This window comes from Meles meles, chromosome 5, assembly GCF_922984935.1.
Source record: "Meles meles chromosome 5, mMelMel3.1 paternal haplotype, whole genome shotgun sequence".
In the NCBI taxonomy this organism is placed as follows: Eukaryota; Metazoa; Chordata; class Mammalia; order Carnivora; family Mustelidae; genus Meles; species Meles meles.
In genome coordinates this window covers 25,747,769-25,771,121 of record NC_060070.1, presented here as the reverse complement: position 1 = coordinate 25,771,121, position 23,353 = coordinate 25,747,769, and the positions used below count along the sequence as shown (strand labels likewise).

The 23,353-nt window shown below is 41.0% G+C and overlaps 2 protein-coding genes across 3 annotated transcripts in view; one reads left to right on the top strand and one right to left on the bottom strand.

Moving 5' to 3' along the window:
• The window catches only part of RTN4IP1 (reticulon 4 interacting protein 1), a 44,886-nt gene extending 30,995 nt beyond the window's left edge, over positions 1-13,891 (bottom strand). The window contains exons 1-4 of the mRNA XM_046005510.1: positions 13,192-13,891; positions 6,447-6,598; positions 5,636-5,704; positions 4,600-4,724 (exon numbers count right to left, since the gene is read on the bottom strand). Coding sequence (XP_045861466.1) covers positions 4,600-4,724; positions 5,636-5,704; positions 6,447-6,598; positions 13,192-13,465 — 620 coding nt within the window. The 5' untranslated portion in view covers positions 13,466-13,891. The remainder of the gene's footprint in view (positions 1-4,599; positions 4,725-5,635; positions 5,705-6,446; positions 6,599-13,191) is intronic.
• Positions 13,892-14,009: 118 nt separating this feature from the next.
• The window catches only part of QRSL1 (glutaminyl-tRNA amidotransferase subunit QRSL1), a 32,427-nt gene continuing 23,083 nt past the window's right edge, over positions 14,010-23,353 (top strand). For both annotated transcript variants that reach the window (XM_046006929.1, XM_046006928.1), the window contains exons 1-4: positions 14,010-14,112; positions 21,234-21,393; positions 21,709-21,807; positions 23,026-23,122. In XM_046006929.1, the coding sequence (XP_045862885.1) occupies positions 14,089-14,112; positions 21,234-21,393; positions 21,709-21,807; positions 23,026-23,122 (380 nt within the window). In that variant the 5' untranslated portion in view covers positions 14,010-14,088. The remainder of the gene's footprint in view (positions 14,113-21,233; positions 21,394-21,708; positions 21,808-23,025; positions 23,123-23,353) is intronic.

The window sequence follows — 23,353 nt, the reverse complement described above, 5'->3', positions numbered from 1 at the left end:
GACATCAACCACAAACTACTAAATGAGGGCTGGCAATTACAACCTACAAGTATTTTAGGCCTATTCACTGCAGAAGAAAACCTGAAATGCCTTGAAATCTTACAGCCCCCATATTAAACTTGGAAGACATTTTCCGCCCATTAGAAAACCTTCCTAAATTTTACATGATGAGAACAAGGAACTGGCTTGTGGAAGGAGAGACATTGGAGTTTGGAAAGGGTCTGGTTTTGGCTGAAGGGAAATGCCACTAAATGGACATAAGCAATCCAGAGGACCCGTTGTTGCAGGCAGGAGGTCTTGTCTTGCCCCAGTGGAGTTTAAAACACAAAGGGGATGTCTAACTGAAACTCAGCAGAGAGGCTAGGGTGAGACACCGATCTGCAAGCTGCCATGGTAGGAACAGGAGCTGGGAGCCGGTGAGAGACCTCGGGGAGACAGAGAGCCGTGATGGAGCGGACACGGGGGAACGGCAACAGTTAAAGGCTGGAGAAAAGAAAGGGTCCTCTAAAAATTACAAGAGATGGTCAAAAAGGCAGGAAAGCTAAAGGAGTCTGATATCCTGAAACCATGGAAAAAGTGAGTCTTTTTTTTTTTTTTTAAGATTTTATTTATTTATTTGACAGAGAAAGATCACAAGTAGGCAGAGAGGCAGGCAGAGAGAGTGAGAGGGAAGCAGGCTCCCTGCCGAGCAGAGAGCCCGAGGTGGGACTTGATTCCAGGACCCTGAGATCATGACCTGAGCCGAAAGCAGTGGCCTAAACCACTGAGCCACCCAGGCGCCCCGGAAAAAGTGAGTCTTAAGGAAGTGGTCAGCGGTACCATATACTTCAGGGAGGTGAAATGCTACGAAGAACTGAAAAAGATCACGGGGTTGGACACTTAGTCAGCTATGACCCAGGGGGGCGGGGGCACAGCTGTGGCTTGCTGGCAACGCTGGAGGTTAGGTTACAGTGCCCCAAAGAGCAGAAGGCTTCTGAGCTTCACAAGATAGTACCATAGTCACCCAGAAAGCTCATCTGTAAACCACAAAGTTCCAGGAAAGAGTTTCCTACTAGTGCTTTAACTGAGCCCTCCTGGGGCCCCAGCAAAACAGGTCCAGAAGTCAAGGCAAGACTCATTTGCATCACACTGGCCAGAGCCTCCACCCTCCCTCTCCTCTTCCTCCCAGCCAGACGATTTTCTTCCTGCAAGTAAACTGCTGAGGCTTCTGTCTCCTTCCCCCTACCCCTCTGACCGTACCACCCAGTCAAGTACAAAGAAAAACCCACAGTCCACAAGGGCGGTGGGAGCACAGAGTGTGGAGAAACAGGTGGGTGGTGGGGTGCAGAACAGGCAGAAGGCAGCGAAAGGAAGGAAGCTGTATTATAATTATCACGGAAGCCCAGTGGTTGGGGGAGGGCGGTAAGCCCAATGATTTCAAGTTGGAGCCTGTCCAATTCTGTAACAGAATTAATCAGACACCCAATTCACAATTACTTGACAAAATTTAGTCTAATAAAGCCTAATCTCATAAAGCCTAATCTCAAATAAGAAACAGTGAAAAGGATTTCTAAATTCACTGCACTGAGTTTCAAGTATACACAATTTAAGAGTGAAATTTATATGGTGCAAGAGGAATGGTTCAATTTCCAACACTTTCTAATACTTCTGTCAAACAGAGTGAAGTACAACTTTCCCAGTAAAAGATGAATTTCAGGTAGATCATGAAATATTCAAGATGTACCATGACACTACCAATAAACATAACCATCACACTAAACTGCTTTCAGAAAGTATCTGGTGTAACCACTTTTTAAAACATTTCTATCATCTTGAGAGCCCTGGGTTATCTAGGTTTCCAACTTAATAAATCATGAACTATGGATGGGCTGGTAAGAAAAAAATCATTGCATATGACATTTTCTAGTGATATCAAAGTGTGGGCAAAAATGACGTATTATGAGACATCAGTATTAAACTATCACCTTGGTTAACGATGCTCAGTTATTGCAGAAATACAATTATATAACAAAAAAGGAAAAAGTAAACATTACCTTAGAAAGTAAACCTTACCTTAGAAAGCTTTGTTTTAATTTGAAAAAGTTGTTTGTTACAAAGAAATCCTGTAAATTCTTCCAAGGTGCTGATAGGTGTTTCTTTCCTTTTTTTTTTTTTTTTTTTTAATTAACTAGTTAGAAAAACAGACTATTAGCCCTTGTTAACAAACACTGACCTGCTTTACTGCAGACTAAAACATGCCTTAATGTCAACAGCTAATAGAAAGAATAACTATGCCTTAGAGCAAGCAAAATATGTTCCACCATTCACCATGAATAGTCAAACTGAAAAAAGCCACTTTGGACACTGGAACTGCTTAGTTTATGTATAATAAAATCCCACTTTAGTCCTAATTTCCTCCTGTAAAATTTTTTTAATAGTATTTTAAGGTGCTCACACCTCTCATTTGATTCCCACAAATAAGGAATTGGGAGAGGTAGACTATCATTACCACCCATAGGCAGTAACTCCAGGAAACAGATTTCCTAGAGCACCACAGGCCAAAGCTCTCACTGCCACTTGGAACAAAGGCATCCTACAGGTCAGGTGAGAATGCAGGAGATTCAGGATATGAGCCAGTGTAAATATGAGCCATTTACAATGGATCTCGCTTTAGTTTGGTTAATACTGGCTAAAGAAATGAACACACCCAATTCAAAACACTATGGAACTGCCTTATAAAGGATGAAACTTTCCACTTCTCAAAGCTCCCCTAACAACCTACACTGTCCTCCGCTCAGTACCCTGAAGGAAACTGCACAGACCCCAGAAATGGCATAGCCAGGGTCACCTTATGAGTCAGCGGCAGAGAACAGGACCACGTGTTCTAATTCCCTGGTTCCAAGCCATTATTGCTTAAACAGAAGATAACACAATACCAAAGATTGACCCACAAGGTCAACAACAAAACGGGGCACAGATCCACGTGCCTAAGAAAAGACAACTAGAGCAGTTTCTGAATTGTTTTCTTCCAGGTACTAGAAATGAATAAGCCTGGAGAGCCCTGAACTGGCAAAAGGAATGAGAGCTGTCTAACCACAGCACACAGATGGTCGTGCAGGCATGGGAAGTCTAATGTTTTAAGGAAAAACAAAACAATAAAGCATCAATGTCAATGCAGAGCCTATCATAATAAAGGTCTGAAAACCCTGAATTCTGCAAGGTTATTAATGAAGACAGACCATTAGAAAAAGCTATGTGGCCAGACTAATTTAATTTAAACAAAGTAGTTGACCTAAACGGTAACTTCGGAAGCTTAAAAAATAAACAGGGTTGACCTTTAGAATAAATATTTACCTTGAATTCTACAATAAAGGCTAGCAGCTCATTAGATGAATCATCCTCACACTGCTTTCAGAAATACAGTTATTAAGCGTTCATTAAATTGAAGCCTTTGTAGCCCAACACATTAAATGTGAAGTGTAAGGTTTCACAACAGTCTAATTATTTTACCTGCGCTAATTCATAGTAACCAAAAAACTCGTTTTACTAAAAATTGACCTATAGATCTCTCTCCTTTATCACAATCATTAAATGGTTCTTGGCACCTTGTTTTCTTGCCAAAAAATAAAATCAGTTTCCCAATCACGCCAACTCTCTAAAATTCGAAGAACACGGGCTCACTCTATTGAGTGCCTTCCATGGGCCACAGCCTGTGCCACACCACTAGTCTGACTTGTGTTTTCTCCTTTACCCCGTAAAGCAAAACTCACAGAAGAGAAGTGACGGAGTGGGCCCCTCAGCTGGAAAGCAGCAGAATCTGGATATGGACTCAAGTACACCTAACACATTCCTACTCACTGTGTGTTGCTACTTAAACAGTAAAGACCTTGAAGCACAAAAACTGACCTAAAGGATGCCAAGCAGGAAGCCTAAGAGAACTCAAGAATATTTGCAGTCCCTTTATATCTGGTCTTCACAGAAATCCGCGAGTCAGAGAGCAAATCCTAGCAGAGGGGAAAAAACACCTTACAAAAATGTATAAGGTGATGACGCTTAAACCTTTTTAAGAATCTAATCAAAGCTATGGATCCTCTTTGCAGAAATTTACATATAAACGTTTGCATTATTTTACCAAGTTCCAACTCCTGAAGTTCACCTATATGTTTCCATCTAAAAATTCCCATTTGCTTGGGCTAAAAGTCAACACAATGAGGTCAAGAGAGTACTAACTGGGGACGCCTGGGTGACTCAGTCGGTTAAGCATCTGACTCTTGGTTTCCACTGAAGTCATAATCCCCGGATTGTGAGATCGAGCCCCACGTCAGGCTCTGTGCTCAGTGTGGAGTCTGCTTAAAGATGCTCTCTCTCACTCTCTCTCCCTCTCTTCCTCTGCACTCCCACCCCTAATTCAGGCACTCTAAAATGAATAAATCTTTAAAAAGAAAAAAAAAGTACAAATTGACACAAATAGGAGTTTTTTTTGGAGATTGTTTTAAATGTTATCACAGCTCTGCTCATGCAACTGATCTGAATTTTAATACTCTTCTCAAGAATCTACTGCAAAGAAAGACCTTAACAGAAGGAAAGAAGGGAGGTTTAGAGACCACAATTGATACTTACCGTTTTCCTGTGCAATTCTTGTCATTCAGGCCGCCAACCTTGTTTATAGCAGACCAGGCTGTGAGAGCCACATATGGCAAAGAGGCAGCTTGAGTATGAGTGAGTGATTTGGGCTTGAGAGAGACCTGAATTTGGAGACAACAGTTAAAAATAAGAAATGACGAGCAAACCTATGAAGAAACACAATTAAGTATATTTATCTGCATAGGAATCCAACTCCTTTCACTGATTTCATAGATATGCCTATAACATTCTGCCAGGTTCAGTTTTTACTGCATACCCTACTCTAGGATTATCCCTAAGGAATATTCTCCTAATGACTCAACCTGCCTCACAGAGGTTCAATAATATTTTATAGGCTACATTATCAGATAAAGCTGCTTAATTCTTCATAAAGAGACCACATTCAATAATCCCATTAGTCCTGACTATACCCAGAAATAGATCCAAATAAACCTTGAGCCCTCATAAACACATTCTAATTTGTTTTTGAGATCAGCTGCTTCCTTCACTCCCATTTAGTGGAAGATAATCTTTCCAGACTTTCTCTAATCTCAGTAATACCCCTTTTCCCCTTCCTGCCCTCCCTTCTGTAGCCAATTTCCTCACTGTTAACCCCTTTCTCTCTATTCAAATTGTCAGGCCACCTGACTATACTTGATGAGACTATTTTTAAAGTTATTTGAAAAAGCCTGCTACTCTCATGCTTCTGTTGATGATTAACTGGTATGCTCCATTTGGTATATTTGGTTTCAACTGCTTATTCTGGGTAAAACTGAGAAACACAGCAGGGTTTCTAGATCCCACTCCAAATCCCTGCTCGGGGAGACAAAGAGCCACTTTGGCAGGCAGTGTTACTAAAGGACATCAAATACTTTTTTTACTCTTTCAAAAATTCCTATTCTCTATCTTAGCTCTTTCAAAACTACCCATAAAACAAAAACCCGATGTGAAAAGCAACCAGTTATTTCAGAGATATTTGTCAGTCTTTGTTTATACTTTCTAATGGCATTTCGGCACAGAGTCGGGGAGTTACCTCATTCCCACTGACTACAACAAACTCTGACAGGGTGCCTTGTTTCCAGGGAGGAACTGCAGCCCAGACCTGAAACACACAACTTCATTAGAAACAGATTTTCTGACCGAAGCTCAGCATGAGGGCTTTCCCCGACACAGACCCCACCCTGCGAAAAAGCACAAGTCAGCAACAGGCCAGGCAAAAGAGTTATTTTCACATAATATAAACGTAGTACTTAGTAGGATTCTGAATTTGCCAACTCAAACCATATTGGAAGCAGATGCTAATAAATCCACCGTATTTATGGACAACTTAGAGTACTGGTTAAGAGCCCAGTCTCTGGGGCTTGAATCCTGGCTCCAGCACTTTCTAGCTGTAGGACTCTTTACACCTTGTAAACTGTGCCTAACTGTACTTACTTCATAAGTTTTAAATGTGTTCTTTTATGACAAGCAACTAGAACAGTGTTAGCTATCATTATGAGCTCAACTTTAATTTCTTGGTATAAAAGTTCAAAGTGACAAGTGACAGGTGATTATACCAAACTTTAGCTATTTTAAAACCATCTAACCCATAAGGTAGAAAGTGTCGTTTAAAGACTTCAAGGAAAAAAAAAAAAGTCCCAATCCTACATATTTTAAAGTCTTGAAATTCTTAAACACTGGATTTTAAAAAGTTCAAGTATGGTCAAGCTCTTTTGGAATAGTTAGTGAAAAATGTAACAACAGAACAAAGAAAATGAAGGTTCTAGCCTTAAAAGGTCAAGGATACATTTACTTCCAAAAGCAACAAAATGAAATCTGCATATTTAGAAAAGGAGTTAACTCACCTCATCTCCTGGCTTGAAGTACCTCACATCGAGTCCACATTCCATCACCACACCAGAGACATCCCGACCCAGAGTCAGGGGAAATTCTTCTCCTTTGGTTTTAATATGTAAAGGATCACGTTTTATATTTAAAGCCGTAGCCCCGTAACCACCTGTGAAATACAATTTATCGGTTTCCTCCAAAACAATGAAATTATTTAAAACCCACTAGAGAGTTACATGCCAGATTCTATCCTCAAGATGTAGATTATAAAATAATCAACCTCACAACTTTTTTTTTTTTTTTTAATCATCGCACTTGAACCCACAAAAACAAGGGATGTTGTTCTTTTCAAAGAAAATTACTTGGAAAGTTATAACCATTCGTTCAACTAAAGCTACCACTGCTCAAAATGTTTTTGAAATTCCAATTTTGAAGTTGCGTTCAGACCTTTTGGTATTTCCTTATATAGTTTCAGTCTTTGAAAATGGTTTCTTCTATTCATTCAAGAACTTTTAAACAACAAAACTGTTTGGTGCCAAGTCTAGTGAAAAAGATAAATGATGAAGCTGTTTGAAGTCAACAAAGAGTATCAAATACTATACCATGCCTAACATCAGTCTAAGAAGAATGTTCCCTACATCCCCCAAAATGCTTCTAGAACATCTCTGAAATAAGTGCATATATTAGTGGGGGGGGGGGGGGGACAAACCATTTGCTACCTCTATTCTGATATAAGTCAATTTAACTGCTTTATTATACATATTTTTAAAAAATATTTACATAAATATTAGCTAAGTAGACCTGAAGACATTCTAATCGTAACTTTTTTGTTTCAAATAAATTGGCCCTCTACAATAACCCAAAGTAGTATATTAAAAGTTTCAACATATAGAATGACTTTTCTAGGACACAAAATTATCTGCTATAGCCTCTTCCACTTGACATTTCTCGGAGACCATTTCTGCTAGGTGAGACGCTCCAAGATAAGCACTCTTTCCACCTTTCTCATGTCATGTACCACAATTTATGTTCCAAAATCACTAAACCACTCTGTGAGTTTCCCCTTTCCCCCCCAACCCACCCATAGAGGTAGCACTTTAGATCTTAAGGATGAAGAAAAACCAGCAAAGGAGACGGAGAAGACCTGACCAAAGGAGAGCGGTCCCACGGGCCAAGGGAAGAAGGTCATTTCAAGAAGTCAAATGCTAGGGCACCTGGGTTGGTCTGTTAAGTCTCCAACTCTTGGTTTCTACTCCCATCCTATCTCAGGGTGGTGAGATGGAGCCTACCTTGGGCTCTGCACTTAGCAGGGCGTCTGTGTGAAATTCTCTCTCCCTCTCCCTCTGCCCCTGCCCCCTACACCTGCTCATGGACTGTCTCTAAAAATAAATAGATCTTAAAAAAAAAAAAAAAAAAGTCAAACGCTGACAGGTAGAACAGTTTTTCAGATGAAGTCAAAAGCTGCTGTATGTTTTTTAAAAAACTAAACCAAACATCTGATCCAACAACACAGAGGTCTTTGGTGACCTTGTAGGCAGTTACTGTGGCCTGGGGCACTAGAAAGAGAAGAGGAACGGGAGAACTGGAGACCTGAGACCATTCAACTCTCTCAAGCAGTTTTTGCTATGACGGGGAGCACAGAAATGAAATAGTGACTGGAGGGGCACAGGTAAGACGGGGAAAGGATTTTTGAGTGTCTCCCCCTCACTCAAGAGGGGAGAAATAACAGCAAGTCTGTGTGCTAATGAGAATGATCCAGGAGAAAGGAAAGAATGATGACACAGAAAAGAACTTCTGAAACAGTGCTCCGGAGCTGATGAAAGGGGATGGAATCAGGAACCCCCATGGAGGGTTGACCTTAAGTAGGAACAAGGATGTTAATCCATATAGCGGGAGGGAAAGAGAGAGGATACAGGGGGAGAGGGAAGGTGGGTGGCTTGTTAGAAGTTGTTTTTCTAATTTAAAAAAAAAAAAAAAAAAAAAAAAAAGGACACATGGTAGAGAGTGTTTGAAAAGTTGGGATAGTCCCAGAAAATCTAAGCTGATGGCCATCATGCCAATATTACATATTTGCCATCTGGCTAGTTAGGCGTGCACCCCCCATTAGGGGGAAGAAAAACAACTTCACATGTAATACTCACAGAAGTCACGTTTTACTTTTCCTGTCTTACATTCCTTTTCTATAACTAAAACACAATTACTCGCTCAAAATTCCTATGTGGTGTGAGCAACAAAAGTGGGTGTTTAGACATGGCAGAGTGGAGCTACTGAAAAGGCTTCAGTCCTTTCTGAAGTACAGAGCCTGCAGGACAAGGTTGCTCAAGTTTTCCCAGGTAACGGAGTAGCCCTGCCTTACTGGGACCAGCCAAACGAGCCCCAAATCCAGAAAGCAGCTGCTAGCGAGCAAGGACCTACTCGGGAACAGAAATCAATGGGGGCTCTTAGGAGCTTCATCCCATCGTTAGAGGTTGCCAGTTTTAACTGGCTCAGAGTTGGGATGATTTGGAAAATCCTAAAGTCATCAATTTCAGAAACTTTAATCCCATCTAAAGAAATCCAACATTGTTGGATATGTAGGATGCTGTTGGCTATGTATTTTTTCCTCTTTTAAGATTATTCATTTATTTAGCCATTTACATGATTTATGATTTTATGCCCAATTAATAGTGGCTATCTCCAGAAAAACAGCCTGGCTTCACAGGTCCTTGCGTTCTTGTTAAGAGAAAGAACTGCTTCCTACAGTTTATAATCTTTTTTTTTTTAAGCTGTTTATTTATTTACTTATTTGACACATAGAGAGAAAGAGAGAGATCACAAGTAGGCAGGCAGAGAGAGAGGGGGAAGCAGGCTCCCCACTGAGCAGAGAGCCGGATGCAGGGCTCCCATCCTAGGGACCCTGAGATTATGACCTGAGCCAAAGGCAGAGGCTTAGCCCACTGAGCCACACAGGTGCCCCAGTTTATAATCTTCTACTCAGTATTCTACCTCTGCAAGCTACCATTTCAGGTATCTTCTGCAACAACAATCACACATCCTCCCAAAAAGGACCCATGAGCAGGAAATATGATAACTTACAAATAACAGTACTCGGTTAAGTTATAAAAAACAAAGATGTCTCAAGAATACCACATAAAAGTAAAACGCGTCAGGATATTACATTGTTAAATAGCAGCCAAGAAAGTCGAGATCCAGGCATCCTACTGAAATTAAAATGTACATCAAACAAATTGTGCCTGTGCATTCAAAGAAGTTAAAAGGTAACAGATCTGAAAGAAGACATAATGTACAAATTACTCAAGATGAAAACACCACGAATTTTAGTTTGCAATCTTAAGTTAGAATGAAAATTTAAAAAGGACGCAAAAATAAAGACTGAATGACAACTACGTATGTGAAGCACGGAAACGGGTAGTGGTTGGTAGACCGTGGGATCCACCTCCGAAGGATTTACAGTCAAAGGAGATGAAAATATACTGATCATTGGGTATAAACCTACTGCTTAAAGACATAAGCTGCAAAAACTAAATTATCTTCATACCCAATGTAAGTGAATAAAGTAAAACACTACACCCAACTAGTAGTAACACGACTTACTTCAAAGAAAAAGAACAAACATATGGATTTCGTATTTCAGTCAGAGTAAAGTCATTCAATTCATCCTTAATAGGGAGTTGTTTAGCTATAAGCACTTTCAGAATCCAAGTCTTTCCTCAAACCCCTTCCCCACAAGGCTGTGTGTAGTAGGTATTCCTCACACTGTCTAGATTGGCACAGTCCAACAGAAATATAACGCAAGCCACATATGTCATTTTAACTTTCCTAGGAGCCACTAAAGAAGAATAAAATTTATCTTAATACTTTATTTAATATATTCAAAATAATATCAGGTCAATGTGTAATCAATAGAAATTAATGAGATCTTTTACATTCTTTTTTTTTTTTAAACTAAGTGTTTGAAATCCAGTGTGTATTTTATACTAACATCTCAATTCAAACTAGCCACATTTCAGTTGCTTGACACTCACCTGGGACTAGTGGCTACCATATTGGACAGCCCAGGTCTAGTCACAGTCACTAAGCTAAAAAGAGCAACATTAACAACGGAAGTCCAAAGATCTAAAGACCAAGGGGTGCCTGGCTGGCTCAGTTAGTAGAGCATGCAACCCTTGATCTCCAGGGTCATGAGTTCGAGCCCTATGTTGGGTGTAGAGATTACTTAAAAATAAAATCTTAAAAAACAAGGGAGCCTGAGTGGTTCAGTGGGTTAAGCCCCTGCCTTTGGCTCGGGTCATGATCTCAGGGTCCTGAGATCAAGCCCCACATTGGGCTCTCGGCTTGGCAGGGAGCCTGCTTCCCCCTCTCTCTCTGCCTGCTGCTCTGCCGACTTGTGATCTCTCTCTCTGTCAAATGAATAAATAAAATCTTAAAAAAAAAAATCTTAAAAAACAAACAAAACAACCTAAAGACCAAGACACTGGACTTTATTTCCCTAACCCAGCAGTTCTCCTAGTTTTTACATCCCCAATATCTTTCTGAGGAGCCTAAGAGGTTTTTTCTGTTTAAGATTTTATTTACTTGAGAAAGAGCAAGAGTCAGAGCCAGAGACCACAGAGGGAGAGGAAGAAGCAGACTCCCCTGTGAGCAGGGAGCCCGATGCAGGGCACAATCCCAGGACCCTGAGATCATGTCCTGAGTCAAAGGCAGTCACTTAACCAACTGAGCCACCCAGGTGACACGAGGTCCTTTCTTTTCAACGATCTGTATGAGGCTGGATTTTCTTCACTAACTTCAAATAATATATTGCAATAGATTGAATACAGAAGCTCATGAAAATCCATCTGTCTTATAAACCAGAAAGCAAAGAGATAAGCAAAAGTATAAAACAATGATCCTCTTCTCACTAAATTTTTTTGCTTATTTTGAAAAATAGCTATTGTTCATAGTAAGCACTTTGAAGTAGATTCTATGCTCTACCAACTACTACCTGTTTCAATGCTTCACCTATGGAGTTCTCTCTCATTTTTATGTCATTTTTTAAAAAGAGATTTATTTAATTACTTGAGAGAGAGAGAGGACATGCACACTCAGGGAAGAGGGAGAGGAAGAGAGAGAATCCTTAAGCAGACTACCAGCTGAACGCAGAACTCCACGTGGGGCCGGTCCCAGGACTCTGAGATCATGACCTGAGCCAAAATCAAGAGTTGGTTGCCTAACTGGCTGAGCCACCCAGGTGCCCCTTCATATCATTTTATAATTCTACCCTGATTTAGTTTTGTAATGTTAATACCAAAGGAGTTTACTGTATTTTTAAATGAGTAAAAATTTTAAATTTGCTCTAATTTCTAATAAGGCAAATATTGATAGCTGTAACTCACACAAACAAAAGCCCATTGTAATTATTAAGAGGTTCAAGAGATCTTAAGGCCAAAAAATGAGAATTGACATACTAATCATCATATAGCTCCTGGAAAATAGGAGGAAAAATGAGAAAATGCCAGTCTCAATACTTCTCCATAAATTTCACAAAATGATTCATTCTATCATTAATTCTAATTTTATAATTGCTTTATATAAACCAATAAATTTAATCACACCTAGTTCATATAAGTAACTGTTAAAAGGCAATCGGGTAGGAACTCTAAGTTACATACAAGGCCTTCAAAACACAGATCTATGGTTAAACTGCATATAGCAGCTTATTATTTTTTTTTATAACATGGAGTTTAACTAATGAATCACCCCAAGAGATTTTTAAAAATTTTTTCAGAAGATATGGGTGAGGAATATTTTTGTCATTATTTTCCCCAAAGTTAAATTCACAAATAGTAATCAATCTTTTCAGCACTATACTAATTACATGGTGTGTATATTTTTAAGGACTATAGTGCTCTCCAAGATTTGTCAATATTCCCCAGCAGAAATTAAGAGCCACCCAGGGGCCCCTTCATATCATTTTATAATTCTTTTTTTTTTTTAAAGATTTTATTTATTTATTTGACAGACAGAGGTCACAAGTAGGCAAAGAGGCAGGCAAAGAGAGAGAGAGGAGGAAGCAGGCTCCCCGCGGAGCAGAGAGCCCGATGAGGGGCTTGATCCCAGGACCCTGGGATCATGACCTGAGCCAAAGGCAGAGGCTTTAACCCACTGAGCCACCCAGGTGCCCCTCATTTTATAATTCTATCCTGATTTAGGGATGGTAACATTCCCATTTAAGATGAAACATACAGGAAAGGGCATTTTAACTGCCTAGGGCAAAAATGCAACAGCAGGAATGAGCAAAGTACTATGCCCTATCATATCTGGCATCTGTCCTGCTTTGCCCACTGCAGCAATAAAGAAAGATGTGAATAGTGGGAGAGCAATTATTATAAAAAATGCAAATTCTGAACTGACGTGAAAACATAATCGTTAACCTCCAAAACCTGCAATGGCCCTCAAACTACCACCAAGTTCCCAGGAGAACATAACAAAAAGTTAGCTGTGGAACCCAAATTAAGTCAAATTCCGATTTATATTTTAAGGAAACATCTCAAAAGGTATATTTGCTTATATTTCACAAAAGACTAAAGTATACCATGAACATTGCAATTTCAAAAACCTGAGAAGGATTATCTGAGATACTGTCAAATACTTAAACTATTCCTTTGTATTAACCAAAGAAGTGCAGTCAGATAACAACTAATTTTTAAAAACTGATCCCCGATGAAACTCTGAATTAAAAAAGAAAAGAAAGGTAAGGAGAAATGTCTTTCCAAAACTTACTTCTCATATTAACATCTATAGGATTCACACTTGCAGCGTGAACTTTGACAATAACTTCATTTGGATAGTGTATGACCGGTATCATCATGTTCTGAGTAAATCGAAGCACTTCATTCTTCCCGTATTTATCTATCACCCAAGCGGGCATGACAGTGCTCCTTGGAGAGGTAGTACTAATCTTTCTAACTGAAGGCTTTTGTACCGCGTGGCTTCTCCAGAAGCAAACCGCGTTACATGCATTTCTTCTAAGTACACAGGTTTTCAGAAATTCCATCGCAAACACCGGTTGAATTGCGTGCCCTAATTAAAATGCATTTAAATGGGCAGAACTCGAACCCCTGAATTAGGTCAAATTCTGCCAAACACACTGGGCGATTTCAAAATTGAAAATTCAAAAATGAAGACAGCCTAACTAATGGAACAAATGAAGGAAGAAGAATATGGAATTATTCTGCTCTTCCCATCCGAAAAGCCCCAATTAACGTTCCAGTTAATATTCTGTCCATTCTCCTCTTTCCTTACACCCTCTCCCCTTTGAAAAGCAAAAACAAAACCCCTAGAATCCAGCCCTGTTCAGGGAGCCCCCGGCAGAACAAGCGAACTCCGCTCGCGAACCGGACGCCACAGAGTATCAGAAACTCCCCAAATCCCTCCGAGACCCTAGCCGGAGTGGCTTACGACCCGCTCTCCTTCGCTCCAAGAGTTGCTTTGCGGCGCCAACCAATCGCGAGCAAAGATCATTTGCCCGAGCAACAATTCGACCAATCTAAGTACTTGGTGTTGAAAGGTGCAGTGACGATTAAAGATGGCTGCGCCCGTGTAATCCCGGCGCGGGTGTTGACCTCTTACTACAATTTGTCTCCTGGGCCTTGTGGCGGCAGGCTGGGCACGAGGACCATGCTGGGCCGGACCCTCCGAGAAGTGAGTGGAACTGGCTGTTGAGAGCCCAGGGAGTTCAGAAAGATTCTCGGAGTCCGTGGCAAGGAGACCCAGGGTCTGACCCGCATCTTGGTCAGCCTCGCCGTCTCCTTTCCTGGAACTGGGTGGGGGCTTCAGATCTTTGGGGCGTTCATCTGTACTCCCTCTGCGCATTCTGTAGTTAGGACCTCAGCAAGGGAGCCTTACGCAGAGCGGTGGAAGCGTACAGAGGCTTCTATCAATTAGACGTTTGCTAAGGCTGCGGTCAGACCCCTGATGGATGGCCCCTCAGACTGGGTTCCGCCAGTCCACTTCAGTCTCCTTCTGTCCCCTGCATTCATCTGATGCAGTTCTCGCTAAGAAACTCAGCAAATCTGTATTTGCAAAATACAGACGAGTAATTTTTAGTTTCTCCTGCCTTGATATATTCTCTAAACTTCAACTATACCAAAGATACCCTCACCTGTGTCTTCATAGCCTAGATAGAATTTTTAAACTCTAGGCTAATATTTGTAAATGCCCTCTGGACATCTCTTCTAAATGCCCCATAACCACCTCCACGGAATTTAACAAAGTTGACTTCAGCATTGTAACAGGACCACTTTCTTATCTCTCCGTTTCCCTCTTAACAAACCAAAACCTGATTTCTGAATTCTTAATATTCTCTATTTAGTAGCACAACCCTTATCCCAGTTGCCCTTACATTCTTTCTCATCTGTCATATCCAGTAAATCACCAAACCCTGTTAATTCTGTTTTGAATTTATGTCTGTAACTTTTCTTAACTTACTCTGCTATTAAGGCTTCAGTTCATGTCTCCTTCCTTTCTGGCCCATGTCTCTCAATCTGGAGAACTGTCTGCAGGCCCGCTGTTATAAGAATCACGTCTGGCTCTTGTTAAAACCACAGCTGTGTCCCAATTTGGCAGCTCTGGGATTTGAGGACGGGAGTATATCGTTAACCAGAGTTCCAGGCGATTCTGCTAAGTAGAGGTTGAGGACCTACCCTACCTTCCATCTTCCTATCTTAGCTTCACCTGGGAAATCTTCAACACCCTAACCCCCTTTTGGTATCCTTTTAGAAAGCTATAAATTATCATAACTTAAAATTGACAGGTGTTTAATAATAAATAGTCCTTCCCCCAATACATTAGTATTTTACCATCATAATACGGCTTCTGGCTCTGCTACATATTTCTGTACAGTAAATTCCTCTACTAAAGAATCCAATTTTCTTTAAAGAAATTGTTTTAAAATGAAATGCAACCTATAAAAATACAGTATGTCCTTTTTCTACCCTTTCCCCCTTCAGCACTCCCTCTTTTGTGCCACCCCTTTCTGATGTTGTTCAGTGAGCTCCTGTGAGAAACAACTTTTGCCTCCGGGGGGAAAAAACAGGAGAGCTGACCTAAGGTACATAAGAGCTTGCATGAGCAGGATTACTTTCACTAAGTAACTCCTTTAACAAATATATGTTGATGCCTACTGTAGACAAAACATTATTTGGTAGACATTTTCCAAGTCCAAAAAATATCTTCTCTCCTCTCTGTATTTTTCCCCCACATCATTGTACTGTTGCCCATATTCTACCAATTAGAGGTTAATTAATTTGTACACATTTTCTTTTAAATATATAAAGATGCCTTGGACAGTCAGTTTATTCCCATTGTTATGTATTACAGTAGTTTAATAAAATTTCTCTCCATCACACCCTAGTTTTTAAAATCAACTGAAGAAAGGGAGAATTTTCTGGGGAGAAACTGCAGAGTTTTGAGGCAATGTTGGGGACCTACGTGAGGCCTAGAGTAGCAGAGGAGGCTGGGAAGGAAGCACTAAAAGGAGGTAACATGCCAAATAGGAGGTAAAAGTCCTATTTCTTGAGTTTTATGCAGGTACAATCAGGAAAGAAGAGGAGTCTCACTTTCACCTTCCTCTTTTATGGCATGATCCCAGTGTTTCCAGGAGCCAGACATCAGGCTAATATAAACCTTAAGTTAATAATACATATTCAGTAGGCTTGGTGGGGGTCAACCTAAGAACACTTAATTATTGTTCTATGGGAAAACAGATTCCAAGGTATTCATTCATTCAACTAACATTTAGTGAGCACCTCTGTGTTCCAGACACAGAATTAACATGAAGACAGACAGAAGTTCCTGTCCTCATGAAGCCTGCACTTTTGTGGGGAAACAGGCATTAAAGAAGTTTAATTTTTTTAAGTAAATAATATAATCACAGGTAGTATAAGTACTATGAAGATTGATTAAGCAGGCCACAGTGTGAGAACTAGAGGGGGGAACCAGGTGTCTTGGAGTGGTCAGGAAAGGTTTTTCTGACAGTGTGTTTAAGTGACCTAAAGGATATGAAGGGGAAGGCCTGGGAGAATAGTATTCTAAAAACACAGAATTGGAATTGCTGGATCATGTGATAGTTCTATTTTTAGTTTTTTGAGGACCCCTGTATAGGAGAGGCTCTTAGGAAGCATATTTGGAAAGAGGAGAATTAATCAAGACTTCTCTCCTGGGCATGTTAATTTGGAGATGCCTACTAGATATCCAAGCGAAGATGTCAGTTAAGCAGGTGGATATCTAGGAATTTGGAGATCAGAAAAGCAGTGAGTATGAGGATATAAATTGGCCAGAGTACAGACTATAATAAAAGTATGTGGCCAGATAAGAACACCCAGGGAGTTGAGTACAAAAACAGAAGAAGGCCTAAAACTTTCCAACATTTAGAGGTCAGCAAGAGGAAGCAGAGCCAGCAAAAGAGGTGACGGAATGGTCAGTAAGGCAAGAGGGAAACCAGGTCTTGATGTCGTGAAACACAAGTGAAAAGCCTCCAGAGGAGAGTGCTCTCTTAGGTTGAATGCTGCGGAGAAGTACTTGTAAGATGAGACCAGAGGAGAGTGCTCTCTTAGGTTGAATGCTGTGGAGAAGCATTATAAGATGAGGACTGAGCAGTGACTGCTGGATTTAGGAATGTGAGGTTGCTAGTCATTCTGATGCAATTTGTTGAAACATGGGAGACAAAAGCGTGAATGGAGTGTGTTCATGGGTACCTGTCTGCTGGATACTCAGGCCTCAAGGGCTCTCCTATACCTTCAGCATTTATCAAGACAATTCTCTTTAAAAGATGGTTCTTTAAAAAGAAAAAAAAAGGGTGAAGAAAAGTTTGCCTGAAATGAGGTCAAGAACTGAGAGGCCAGGTGTCAGTGTACATTACGTGAAGTCTGAAACCAGCCAGAATAACAACTTCTGATGCTCTCTGTAAAGTTAATAGTTTGGAAACAAGAACAGGCCTTGGTTGAATCTTAGCAACTTGGCTACTTTCTAGCTTTGTGACCTCAAACAGGAACTTTAGTTTTTCATCTATAAAAAGAAAACAATAATATCAACCCCTCATGGTGGATATAAAGATTAAATGAAATATAAAGCATGGGTGGGTGGGGGATGGGTGAAATAGATGATGGGGATTAAGGAGGGCACTTGCTCTGATGAGCACCAGGTGTTGTATGGAATTGTTCAGTCACTATATTGTACACCTGAAACTAACAGAACACGATGCTAAATATATTGGAATTAAAATAAAATTTTAAAAATCTTAAAAAAAAAAATATATGGGGCGCCTGGATGGCTCAGTGAGTTAAAGCCTCTGCCTTTGGCACAGGGCATGATCCCAGGGTCTTGGGATCGAGCCCTGGATCGGGCTCTCTGCTCAGCAGGGAACGTGCTTCCCCCTCTCTCTCTCTCTCTGCCTACTTGTGATCTCTGTCAAATAAATAAATAAAATCGTTTTTTTTAAAAGATTTTATTTTATTTATTTGACAGAGAGAGATCACAAGTAGGCAGAGAGGCAGGCAGAGAGAGGAGGAAGCAGGCTCCCTGCAGAGCAGAGAGCCCGACACGAGGCTCGATCTCAGGACCCTGAGATCATGACCTGAGCCAAAGGCAGCGGCTTAATCCACTGAGCCACCCAGGCGCCCCAAATAAATAAAATCTTTAAAAAAAAAAGAAATATGAAGCACCTAGGATAAACTAGGATAATAACTAAGTGCCATTATTGACATTAATTTTGTTATAGGGATAAATGGACTAAATTATATGTATTTAACAGTTATCTCTTCACCTAGTTTCTAAGAAGAGTGGCTCCTGAGGAAGATTTCTTAATTTTTCTAAGAAGCTGTATTATTTTTCTCTTGGTGCCTAACAAATTAATATAAACTTTTTGGCTTAAGATAATCCTGTTCTCGGGGCGCCTGGGTGGCTCAGTGGGTTAAAGCCTCTGCCTTCGGCTCAGGTCATGATCCCAGGGTCCTGGGATCGAGCCCCGCATCGGGCTTTCTGCTCAGCAGGGAGCCTGCTTCCCTTCCTCTCTCTCTGGCTGCCTCTCTGCCTATCTGTGATCTCTGTCTGTCAAATAAAAAAAAAAAAAAAAAAAAAAAAAAAAGATAATCCTGTTCTCATCTTACAGTTTTGTGGGTCAGGAGTCCAGAAATGGCATAGCTGGGTTCTCCGCTCACCAGAGTCTCACAAGGCTGAAATCAAGGGGTCAGCCAAGGCTGTGGTTTCATCTGAAGCTCAGGGTCCACTTTCAGCCTTATTGGTTGTTGGCAGACTCTTTCTTTGCAGTTGTAGCACTGAGGTCCCCATTTTTTTCTTGACTATGTGGGTGGTAGAGCAAATGAGCTGAATGGACAGAAGGTGTGGGGTAACTCAAATGGAGGTTTTGGAGGTTATAGAGATACTGTTTATGACGCAGTCTGAGCTGAGTTGGTAACTGGGGCAAGGTGAAGGAAAAGTTTGCCCGAAATGACGTCAAGAACTGAGAGGCCAGGTGTCAGTGGACATTACTTGAAGTCTGAAATCAACCAGAATAACAGCAGGAGCCACTGTAAAGATCAGAGAGAGCTAAGTGGGAAAATCTGCAATGAATGAAAAGGAGTACTCGGGAGATGGTGGATTCACACTCCTGGGAGAGTGATCCAAGCTCCTCCAAGGCTTGTCCTTCAGCTGAGCTGGGGTTTCTGAGTGTAGGGGAAGAGCAAGGCATTGAGGAATGAGGAGGATGCACATGCTCCCTTCCCCCACTGGACTCTGCTCCATGGTGGGTGGAAGCTAAAACAGTCATCGCTGGAGAAGGCTGCAGGAGAGGCAGGGCTCTCAAGGAAAAGCCTACTTTCCATTAGAGAAAAGAAGTCAGGGAGAGCGAATCTGGTTTAACAAAAACTTTTAAAGTTGATTTCATCTTCTATTCAGCTCTGCCACCTTCAGTTTTGCCCCAGGGAAGCTGCACTGTTCTATTTCACACTCCTTATGCTCAGGCCATTCTAGCTAGTTAGCATCTTTGTTTTCATTTCTCTGCTCCAATTCTCTTATTGACGTTCTCAAATCTGGATTTCCTAAGAATGGTCCTAATGAAGATCAACACCATCTAAAATGAGTGCTCCCGGACAATCTCATTTCTTGCCCTTGTAACCACAACCGTTAATTCCTTTCCCTTGTATTCTTATACCAGCTGGCAAGTCAGAAAGCAGCCTGAGGATAGTAGATATTAGGAAACTTCAGGAGAGGCAAAGAAAGAAAGGCATAATTTTCTTCATTACCGCAGTTTGGCTGTGGCATCCCCCAGCTGCCCCGCCCCTTCCTGGGTCCCTCCCCCAGGCCCCCCCCCCCCCCCCCAGCCATGCTTTCCTTCTCTTGCGCATCAGCCTTAAGGGACCTCTCCGTTCCTGTTCCCGCTGATTTGCTCCTCTAAAACCCTCAGCCCTAAGAATACTGCTGCTTTGATGATTTATTCAACAGCTGAGCGCTGATGATTGGCAGATTTTCCCCTCAAATGCAGACTCCTGTTGCTTGGTAAACGTAGGACTCCTGGAGATGCAGTCAGCTCAGAGGAGGAACTGAGCTTGTTCTGGCCCAGAGAGGTGGTGAAAGGGCACGTGTTATGACGTTCCCTCTACCCTGTGCTACTGTGTGGCTTCGGACAGATCACTAACCTCTCTGAGCTCCAGTTTCTGCATCTGTAAAGTGAGGGTTAATAAAATGACAACTTACGTGGTTGTGTTAAGGTTAAGTGAGGTAGTAACGCATGTAAGTAAAGCAACGGCATCTGGCTCTTGGTAAATACTCAGTAAATCGTACTCCACCCATTCACCTTCTCCCTGAGCCCTCATCTCATCCAGCTCTGTTTGGATAATCTGCAAAGCTTTGGTGTCCCTTTGACTTATTATTCATTGCTTTTATCTAATTAGTAAGCACTTACTATTACTTCCTCCAGGAAGTATTAAATGCTCATCACTTCAAGGTTTGCTTACTATAAACATACAGGTTCTGGCCACTTGTGGTGCAGTTGATCCTAACACTTTCTTTACCGGCCTTTCTAACACATCCAATACAGGATGGTGAAGTTTGGTTTTAGTGTGCTTTTGAACCCATATTTTATAAGCATTTTTCTCAATCTGTAGTGGCTCTTACTTGACTTCTGCAGTAAAATATAAAGATCTCACTTGGAGCCATAAGGTCCTGCAGGGCCTTGTCCAGTCTGTTGCTCTCACTCTGTACTGCCTGTGTTCTGGCCAAGCTACCCTCTATACAGTCTACCCCCATTCATGTCCCACCTACGCCAAGCCTCTGCTCCTACTAGAGGCTATGGCACCTGAACCCCTGCCCTTGGGGATGCAAACCTGACTTAAAAACAGCACATTCCTGGGGCGCCTAGGTGGCTCAGTCATTAAGCATCTGCCTTCGGCTCAGGTCATGATACCAGGTTCCTGGGATTGAGCCTTGCCTTGGGCTCCCTGCTCAGCAGGAAGCCTGCTTTTCTCTCTCCCGCTCCCCCTGCTTGTGTTCCCTCTCTTCCTGTGTCTCTCTCTGTCAAATAAATAAATAAATAAATAAATAACCAGCACATTCCTCCACTCGGGTGACGACTGCCATGCCCCCCCCCCCCCGAAGCTGATGGGTCCGTTACCCTCGCTCACCACGCTCCCAAGGTATAGAGCTCTCTTGGTTTTGAATGCAAGCTTCACTTCAAGATTTTAAATTTCACCACTCTACCTGCCCACTCAGTATAATACTTGAAACTTCTGCAGCCTCAGTAAAAGGTTTTTGGATTGTATATATTACAGGTTTCTGCAGCACTGAAACAAGGCCAAATTACTCCAACAGAGCTCTGTCAAAAATGTCTCTCTCTTATCAAGAAGACCAAGTTTCTAAACGCTTACATTACTGTATCAGAAGAGATGGCCTTAAAGCAAGCTGAAGAATCAGAGAAAAGATACAAGAAAGGTAAATTACTTGAGTTATACTTAATTAGGATATTCCTAGAGAAAGAATTTAATTGGATATAGCAGTCTCCATTTGGCAAGTGAGGTTTTTTTTAACATAAAACATAGCCTTATATCAAGAACTTGCTATGAGGTACAATAAAAATAAGGCTAATGGGTATATGATGTTTTCTGATGCCCAAATGTAATAATTTCTAACATCAACTTGATTTATGAAGAAGTATCTTCGCCAAAAACTAATAGTTACTGCAATAACTAGTATTAATATGTCTTTATATTCTGGATATAACCCTACTCTTTTGGTTTTTTAATGCAGGTCGCTCACTTGGGGATTTAGATGGAATTCCCATTGCAGTAAAAGACAACTTTAGCACGTCCGGCATTGAGACAACTTGTGCCTCAAACATGCTAAAAGGTAAAGTTTAATCATCCAGAGCGTTAATAGTTTTATGAAAATATTTTTTTCAGTTTAAATTAAAGATAAGATACTAAAGCACCAGGGTAGTCTCAGGCTAATTATATCTGCAAAAGAAGTACTTAGGCTGGAATATTTTCACTATCGGCTCTTTCGGAATGCAGAATTACTCCTTAGAGGTAAGACAGCTTAATGGATGTATCCTATTAGGATGTTTTAGAAATCCTACTTAGGAAGATTTACTAACTGACCACCACACACACACTCAGTGCCCTCTGACTCCCGCTCATCGATACCACAGGACTAGGGAGGAAGTGGCTGTCATCGCCCCTCTCTTGAGGGTGGTGTGAGGGTTCGCTACTATTGTCTAGTTGTCTTTTGTTTCCCAGCTCCTCCATCTCTTCTATCACTATATTTATCTGTGTATATAGTGATGCTTAGTTTTATTCTTTACAGTTTAGTGGGTCAGAAGGAAAACAGTTTCTCAAGATTCCTAGATCCTAGAAGGAAAAAGACACGGCAAAATCTTACTCAGAGTGCTACACACTGAAAGGAAGTCTTTGAGGAGTATGCCCCATGATAGGTGGATTGTTGTTAACTGTCTTGGAGTACACACTAGATGAAATTTCAGTTGAGAATAAAGATCTGTTTCTGACTGAAATAGATAAAAAATTACTATGGGATATAGCATTTCAAGTACAATGAGCAAAATAATGATGTGCAATTAGTTTCAAATGAATTGGCTACATCTCTAGCATTCAGTATTGTGTAGTAGTAACTGTTAAAGTCAGTGTTTTTAGATGATAAAAATAATGAATATAGGGGCACCTGGGTGGCTCAGTGGGTTAAAGCCTCTGCCTTCGGCTCAGGTCATGATCTCAGGGTCCTGAGATCGAGCGCCACATCAGGCTCTCTGCTCAGTGGGGAGCCTGCTTCCCCCTCTCTCTCTCTGTCTGCCAGCCTCTCTGCCTACTTGTGATCTCTGTCAAATAAATAAATAAAATCTTTTTAAAAAGATGAATATAACAACTGCCTTCGGGAAACATAGCAATTAGCAGTAAGAAAATTAACTAGCTTTCAGAAGAAAGTCCTATCTACTACTCAGATTAGGAATAATGAATACATGTGATATGACCAGCTTAGTTGTAGTTTAAAATCTTGTTTCTTGCATGTTCACTGTTTTCTCTCCTACAATAAAAATAACTGAATTTTTTTCAGGTTACGTACCACCTTATAATGCTACAGTTGTTCAGAAGTTGTTGGATCAGGGAGCTGTCCTGATGGGGAAAACAAATTTAGATGAGTTCGCAATGGGGTAAATAAAATTGAAATTTTCTTCTCTTATATTTCTTTCTTTCATCTCTGTCTTTAATTTCATTAAACATAGGTAACCCAAAAGCCCTGAGGTGATTTCTTGAGGACCCGAATGCCAGTTTCTCAGTCCTTCTATGAGATTATGTTTTATTGTTTAGTTTGCATTATCCTAATGACTAATGGTGTTAAACATCATGTGTTTATTTTGCTACCCATGTATCTTCTTTGGTGA